The 8,975-nt window shown below is 41.0% G+C and overlaps 1 protein-coding gene across 2 annotated transcripts in view; it reads right to left on the bottom strand.

Moving 5' to 3' along the window:
* gramd4a (GRAM domain containing 4a) overlaps window positions 1–8,975 on the bottom strand; it is a 76,421-nt gene that overhangs the window by 60,999 nt on the left and 6,447 nt on the right. For both annotated transcript variants that reach the window (XM_020601289.1, XM_020601290.1), the window contains exon 2: window positions 3,546–3,759. In XM_020601289.1, the coding sequence (XP_020456945.1) occupies window positions 3,546–3,759 (214 nt within the window). The remainder of the gene's footprint in view (window positions 1–3,545; window positions 3,760–8,975) is intronic.

Here is an 8,975-nt window from a genome sequence, read left to right as displayed (position 1 = left end):
TTGGGGCTATACACATAAAATTTGAGTTTATACACACACACACACACACACACACACACACACACACACACACAGAACAAAGTTATAAATGCAACACTTTTGTGTTACTCCTATTTTTCATGCCCTCACAAACCACTCTAGGGTCAGGGTTGTGTGTATGAGGTTCTGTAGGTTGTATCTGAACTCTAAAGTGAGCTAAATTTTTTCCGATTTTTTTGAAGCATTTGAACCTTGCTCCCATAGCTCTAGGCCCTCAGGAAACAGTAGTCCATCTAAACCACCACCGGGCGGGTTTGGAGCAAAATGACCCAGTATACCATAAAAACCAGTATGTGTGTGTGTGTGTGTGTGTGTGTGTGTGTGTGTGTGTGTGTGTGGCGAAAACCAGTCAGTATGTGGTGTGACCACCATTTACCTATGCAGTGCGGCCCATCTCCTTCGCATAGAGCTGATCAGGTTGCTGATTGTGCCCTGTGGAATGTTGGTCCACTCCTGATGGGGCCGTGCATTATCATGCTGCAACGTGAGGTGATGGTCGTGGATGATAATGCACAACAATGGGCTCATCACGATATCTCTGTGCATTCAAAATGCTATCAATAAAATGCACCCGTATTCGTTGTCCATAACATACGCCTGCCCATACCATAACCCCACCGCCACCATGGGCCACTCGATCCACAACATTGACATCAGCAAACTGCTCACCCACACGACGCCATACACGCCGTCTGCCACCTGCCCTGTACAGTGAAAACTGGGATTCATCCGTGAACAGAACACCTCTCCAAAGTGCCAGATGCCATTGAATGGGAGCATTGCCCGCTCAAGTCAGTTACGATGACGAACTGCAGTCAGGTCGAGACCCCAATGAGGACAACAAGCATGCAGATGAGCTTCCCTGAGACGGTTTCTGACAGTTTGTGCAGAAATTCTTTGGTTATGCAAACCAATTGTTGCAGCAGCTGTCCGGGTGGCTGGTCTCAGACGATCTTGGAGGTGAAGATGCCGGATGTGGAGGTCCTGGGCCGGTGTGGTTACAAGTGGTCTGCGGTTGTGAGGCCGGTTGGATGTACTGCCAAATTCTCTGAAACACCTTTGGAGACAGACGGCTTATGGTAGAGAAATGAACATTCAATTCACGGGAAACAGCTCTGGTAGACATTCCTTCAGTCAGCATGCCAATTGCACGCTCCCTCAAAACTTGCGACATTTGTGGCAATGTGCTATGTGATAAAACATTTTAGAATGGCCTTTTATTGTCACCAGCCTAAGGCACACCTGTGCAATAATCATGCTGTATAATCAGCATTTTGATATGCCAAACCTGTGAAGTGGATGGATTATCTCGGCAAAGGAGAAGTGCTCACTAACACAGATTTAGACAAATTTTTCACCAATATTTGAGAGAAATAGGTCTTTTGTGTACATGGAACAAGTCATAAATCAATGAGTTCAGCTCATGAAAAATAGGAGCAAACACAAAAGTGTTGCTTATAATTTTGCTCAGTATATATTGTTGAGTAAAATTGTTAACAAAATAATACATTAGGATTAGTTTTAATATTAGACTGAATTAAGAATTTAGTTAGTAGAAGATTGATACTATGTTTGTTGATTAGTTAACTTGTTTGTTTACTGTGTGTGCATATGATTATTCTATCATATTAAGAAAATGAATAATTAGGATTTAGTTTAGAGCATACATAAGTTTATATATTTTACTCTCACAGTTGTGTTTATGTTTATGTAGTTACATATCACCTTAAGTCTGCATTGAATCACTGGTCAGTATTTACTGTGTTAGCCAACTGGGGACTGTTTAACAGCAAGGGAGACTGATTCACTAAACACTGAGAACTCATTAGATTTACAGCTTTAGCAAAGAGGGTTCACAGTTGTTTTATGATCACCACCTGGCTGAAGAGGCCAGGGAATTTGGGGTCACTGGGACACTAGGGGTAAGAAACAGAGATTAGATCTGAGGCCAGGAAGAGAAAAGACAACTTTAAAAGACAGGGCCATATACAGACACACAGGCAAGATAGTTTAGTAGCCAAATGGAAAGCCATGTTTTATAGAGTGTAGTTAGTTAGTTGGAAACAAAGAGGTGAGTGTAGGAATTTTAGACAGAGTAGGATTTCCTCTCTCTATAGGAAGCTGCCTTTCCCATTGGAGCAGGAAGGATGCAGAAGGGGGACGGATGGATAGATGGACCAATGGAGCAACCCGAGACCACCAGACCAGCCTACAATTGCACATTTCAAATTGTATAAGTAACTGGGTTTCAGGAGGGTAGGTGTTCTTTCTCGTCCTGAAGACGAATTGAACAGGTTTTGCTGTTGAGGTTAGGGCTTCAATATATATATATATACACACACACACACACACACACACACACATATGTATATACATACACACACACACAGAGAGAGAGAGAGAGATGCCCTAAAAGAACACGGTCCCTACAGTCAAACACTGAGGCTCACTGATGTTTTGGGGTTGCTTTGCTGCTTCACGCACTGGATTATCTTGTATGGCATTATGAAATCTGAAGAAAAGCAACAAATTCTGAGGTGCAATCTAGGGCCCAGTATCAGAAAGTGTAGGACAGTGACCCAAAGCGTACTTCAAAAAGCACACAGAAATGTTTTCAGACAATGCGCTGGAGAATTCTTTAGTGGCTATCAATGAGTCAAGATCTAAATCCCCTAGAGCACCTGAGGAGAGATCTCAAAACAACAGTTGGGAGAAAGATCTCTTCAAATCTGAGACCTGGAGCAGTTGGCAAAAGAAGAATAGTCCAAAATTCCAGTAGAGGTGTAAGAAACTCACTGAGGAAGCAATTGATTTCAGTAATTTTGCTCAAAGAGTGTGCTGTATGTATTTTTCAGATTTTTTGTGTTTTTCCAAGGCAAACTAAAGAATGGTATAGCGGGTTGTCTCCTAAGTGTGGTGGTTTGAATACTGGCTTCTCCAGTTCACATGCTGAACTGTCCTTGGGCAAGACACTGAACCCCAAGTTGCTCCTGGTGGCTGTGCCATCAGTGCGAGTGTGAGAATGCTTGTGTTTGCAAATGGGTGAATGGAAAATAGTCTATAAAAGCGCTCTGACTGTGCTTCACTGCATAGAAAAGCAACTAAGTATAAGACCATTAAAAACCTACACAAGTATTAAACCAGAATACCAAAGAATTTATGACTGCAACAATTTTCTGAGAGAAGTGGTGCATTATCTGACAGAAATGCAGAGATGCCAATATTTTTGGCAATGACTGCATGTCTAACTGTAAAGAAAGATATATAACCATTTACCCTGTAAGGCTGATGCAGACAGAGTGATATAAGGTGGGGGTCTGACAGAATTTAGGGGGGAAAGTAGGACATAAAACAGAAAATGAAAGAGAAAAAGACTGAAAAAGAAAAAATAGAGGAAATGGAATTTTCTGTCTCTTCCCTGAAACATGAGCCATTCCAAATGTGGCCATAAGGTCAAAGCCCAGCCCAAACACACACAGACATCTAAATGCATGGTGAGCACTCACAGGGTCTCGCATGAGGTCGTCAGTGTCTCGCAGAGCCACCTTGGGTTTCAGCTGCATGTCGTCGCTACATTCATTGTCAGAGGCGGGTGGCGACTCGGCCAGATCCGGGAAGTCGTCTCTTGTCCTGGGGCCTCGAAAACGGATCTTGTCCAGGCGCTTTAGCATGGTCAACACCGCGCACCTGGGCCTTACCTTAACATGGTGGACGGCAACCCTAAGGAACACAACAGACAGACTATTGGTGTACAGTACAGTAGCTATGTGGAAAACATCTTTTCTTTCTTGAAGTTTGCACTATGAGCACTGCAAACTTCCAGTGCACCCTAATCTAAAGTTGGCATTTTAATTTCCTTTGGGTCTCAAAAATTCTTTCCAGTGGTCTGCAGAGCATTTCCCACTGCAGGGTGCATCGGAAAGCTGCCTCCATCCTCAAGGACCCAACCCACCCCCAGCATGGACTGTTCGCCTCCCTACCCTCTGGCCGGAGGTTCAGAAGTGTGAAATGTAGGACCTCCAGACTGAAAAACTGTTTCTTTCCCTCTGCCATCAGACTCCTAAACAGCTGAGGAGTTTATTACCAGGAAATACGTCATGTAATGACGTACTGACGACCTGTACTGTTTACATTCTCGGTTTGCACGTGCATAATTGCATATTTACTGTTGACTACTGCACATGCTGCTCCCATGGAACATACATTCTCTTATTATATTCTTATATATTTTTATTACATCTCTTCATTTGCTGCTTTAAAGGGCCTTAGATTTTGTGTTACTTATTTATCTACTTTATATTTAATTTATATTGTGTGGCATTCATGTGGACAGCAAAGTAAGAATTTCATTGTACAGGAAAACGCGTTTCCATACTGTGCCTTAGGGTTGCTTTCGTCAACGAAAATTATGACTAAAAATTGTTGTCAACGAACCTTTATCACGTGACGAAAACGAGATGAGACTCAACAAAATTGCTGGTCGTGTGATGATGACTATAATTAAATGTATAATGCAATATTGTTGATGAAAAAAAACAAGACTAAATGTGGTTTACAAAATAAAAAACTATGCTAAAATGTCTTCATTTTCGTTGACCAAAATGAGACGAAACCAAATGTTATAACATTATTTCGTCTCGTTCAGTAGCGTTATTATTATTTTGCAATATTTCTGTTTCCCGTGTCTCGCTTCAGGGGCTGCATCAGGTCGCACTGCACAGATGCAGGCCCTGTCACTTCCTTAAGCCCCACTCGCAGCATTATTTAGAAGACAACAAACAAAGTTAAGTCTGACACAGCGAAAGGGACCAATGGGCGGCCAGCCGGGGTTCGTCATTGGGAGAAAAAGAAGAAACGACATTTGGAAAAACTTTCATTACATAGAAGTGGAAAAGAAAAAAAGAGTGTTGTGGAAAAAGATGGGGAGAAATGCAGCCACAAAATGTGTATTGGAAATATTCTTGAGTCTATAAGGTAACAATAATATAATAACATAACCTTGTTTGAAATGGGTTTGGCTAAAAGAAAATTTTGGTTTTGTCTACACTACTACTAGGTACTTATACTATATTGACTAGGACAAATAGAACTGCATTACTAACGAGAGACTAAAATACAATTTTCATCACCATTACTACTAAAACTAGATGAAAATAGTCATGGATAATTCTGACTAAAATAAGACTAAAATACTCAGACGTTTAGTTGACTGAAACTTGACTAGACTAAAAAGAGTATGAAAGTGACTAAAACTAATAAAAACTAAAATGACAGCTTCACACTAAAATTAAAACAGGTTGCCATAAACAACTATACCGTGCATATGACAACAAACACTTTGACTTGACTTGATAACATAGCACATGCTGGGGGATTTATGGAATTTTATTTTCAATTATGATTTTGGCTTCCAATGATTATGAACACAAAACAATCGAGATAAAATTATTATTGTACCACATTAGCCTTGCAATGATGCTCTCATCTTGTGTTATAAATCAAGCACACCTCTTCAGTGCTCTATAGTGTGAGCATTTTTTGCTTGTATCGGGTGAGGTGAACTACATTACTCGAGGTGACAATGAGTTTGTTACTATAGATTCAATAAAACCTACGCAAGTAAAAAGTCAATAAGAGTAATCTATCGAAACACTGTTTAACAAGCATAAACTTGCAGAGAGGTGGTCAGTTCATTAAGTTTGTAAGATGAACTCTAAATCCCAATTGGGGAATATTTGTTTTTCAGTTGAATCATATTTAAAATTAAAGAAAACCCACTGTTAAAAGACTTAATTTTAAAGTTCAATAAATGCATGATATTTTCAAAGTCAATGAGTAACTGTGTTAAATAACCATCATCTTAATATTGCCTAAAATCGTGATTATGATTTTTGTCATAACTGTGCAGCACTAGCACAATGCAACCTCTAACCTTTAATGCTACTGAGGCTCTAACTGTAACTCTCCCCTTCATCCTACAGAGGAAGCTGGAACCAGTAACCCTGTTAGGCCATGACAACCACATCCTCTCACTCCTAGCAAACAGGTGACAGCAGCAGATCTGCTGACCTCATTTATTGATTTAATTTCCATAGATGGAGCAATGGCAGTGGTTTCATAAGGCTGTGAAATACTTAATGATTTTGTTTTGGTATCAACAGCCAGGATATGATGATAACAGAACAGATGAGTTGTTTGTGTCATCACAGGCAGTCACAGGGGTCAAGCTACTGCAGTTTACTCTGCACTCAGCAGCAGTAGCTTGACACTGCTGTAAAATGAATCCAACTTGTACAAACAGAATTGATGACCTCATTAATACCAACCAAAAGTAACACATATAATATCCTACAAGTGTTAAACATCATGGTAAATAAACATTCAAATGGGATCCACTTTTAAACCAAAAAACATGCAAAAACTAAATCCTTTCTTTGAAGGAAATTTGCTGGCTGTATGAAACAACAGTGACATTTCCCTGTGGTGAGGAGGACACTCCTGATCTGATCAAATGCAACATGTCAAAAAATTGTTACAATAACCAGTCATTCTTTCCAGCATCTAAGCATGGTGCCACGGAGCATGGAGTAAACATGACAGCACCGTTTGACTGCTGTGATTTGTCATTTGGGAAGGGATTAAGTGCAGTTCTTCTTGGTGTAATTCTAGTGATTGCTTAATCTGCTTGACTAGATGTCACACAGTCAAGATGGATTACTGGCTAATCAGCTTTCAGGCTTGTTTTTGTGACTGACTGGCTAAGCTAACTGATTGGCAGGCTTGTTGTCTGACTGACTGCTAGTCTAACTTGCTTGCACATTCCACTTCTAACAAGTCCAGAGACTGTTGACGCAAACAGCTGTGTAGACCCAACAGCCTGGTTTTCTAAATGACCATGCATACATTAAGGTTTTTTGGCTGAATTAATGAATGAATAAAAAGAAAGGCATCAACCCAGTCACTTTTTATCTCACTTTCTAATCTCTTATTCTTTTTATCCCATTATCACTTATTTGATCAATCCTCACTGCTCTAGCCTTGCAGACCAAGAAATCATTCCAGTCCACTATCAAAAAGGCCGTTCCAGTGATCTTACTCTACCACTTAACTTCCTATCCTTGGATTTTTCGTTGCACCCTAAGTAGGAAAGACAGACACAAAAGAAGGTACAAGTGAAGGAAACATGGATAAGGAAACTGAGATCTAGTCACAGACAAGCAAACAGGTGGGCATGCATATAGACGGCATGAAATCGAAATAGCTTATTTCCATATGTGGACAACCCACCCACATGGGCGCATTTAGGTAGAAACCACAATGGTGATAGGTGGGTTGAGCTTTGTTCCACAAGGGGAGAGTTGAAACATGATGAGTGGCAGGTTAATAAACACTGTACTCCTCTTGTCAAGACACCTGTCACAATGAACTGCTCTCACATTTACCATTTAAATCTGCTAACAGCCTGCTCTATGGAACAGCTCAGGCAGCTACCGGTCAGCTCAAACTGCTCATGGTTAGCTGGGATAAAATCTAGTAGGGATACACTGATACCGATATCAGGTATCGGGTCTGATACCACCCTCTAGTACGCTGCTTTTACTCGTAAAATACCAAACCATAACATTATTACATTAACCTCATGCTGGCTGAGCTGGTCATTAGGCAGCAGAGAAGAATTTTCAGCCGTTTGTGGATATTTTAAGACAGGGTAATGACAACAAAAGTAAAGCCGACTGCAAGCTCAGCATCTCTGTTGTGTGCTTGAGCGCCCCTCAGTCCCTGTCTGACACAGACACACAGGCATGAAGTCACATTTACAGGTGTCAACACTGGATATGTGAAATAACAACAGTAAACGAGAGAGCAATTAATCAAAAACACCTGTTGAAGAAACAAAACAACAAATTTGCAAAAATGCAACGTCTTCACTCTCCCCATGGTCAAAATGCTTGGTACCGTTCAGTTCGCTAAAACCACTTTGGTACTCAGTATGCTGATTGTAATGAACTGTAGTTAATGGGTAAAAAACAAATGCTAACTTTATGTATTTAACGGCAACACCTAATGAGCTCTGTGTATGAAAATGAGTTGAATTCCTTGTGGACTTGGAGGCTGAGACCAGCAGCTCCTCTGCAGCAGAGCAGGTGTGTGTCCAGCAAAGAGGACAGGATGAAGTCACAGATAGTAGCCAATAAGAGCATACAGCCTTGTTAAATTAACCCTTCCACCCTCCTCTGGCAAAAATGTCAGTTTTTGTCAATTTCTTTTTTTGATTTGGCGATCATTTTGGCTGTGTTACAGCTTGTGGCATGAAAGTTTCTTTTTAGTAATATTTTTGAAATCCAGTATCATTCATTCTTAAATGTCATTTATACTCTTTTTATGCATTTTGTACCCTCCTGACAACCTCGTGGCCAAAAATGACCCATTGAAACCACATTTTTTAAACTGGGTGGGGGTGGGGTAGGTGGGGGAGTGACAGAGACAGAGAGTGTGTGTTAGTGCCTGTGACCCTTCTTCTGAAAGTGTGTCAGACTCCCCTCCCCGTCTTCTTCAGGTGAGTCCTGCAGCTCACTGGCAGATTAAAAGCTTCGTTGCCATTTCTAAAGCCTCTTCTGCACTGAAATGTCTTTTCATTTTTGCTCCTTCTCTTGCTCCAGGTCTTTATCCTTCTCTGCTGATGAAATGACGCTTCAACCAAGCTGCATGTTTATCTTTGGCTGTGAAAGCAGCCAGGTGCATATACACACTAACAGTTGTTTTTGTTTTTGAGTACAGCAAAGGCAGGAGGCCACGTTTTTACTCAAGCACCTCTTCAAAGACACATGGAACAATCCCTCCAAACACTCCCTTTTACACCCTGAAATGATCAGTGCATGCTCACAGATTCTCTCTCTCTCTCTCTCTCTCTCACCCACACACACCCACACCTATAC

This window comes from Monopterus albus, unplaced genomic scaffold (assembly GCF_001952655.1).
Source record: "Monopterus albus unplaced genomic scaffold, M_albus_1.0 scaffold51.1, whole genome shotgun sequence".
NCBI classification, from domain to species: Eukaryota; Metazoa; Chordata; class Actinopteri; order Synbranchiformes; family Synbranchidae; genus Monopterus; species Monopterus albus.
The sequence above is the reverse complement of the archived record's forward strand: the minus strand, read 5'-3'. Positions and strand labels throughout refer to the sequence as shown.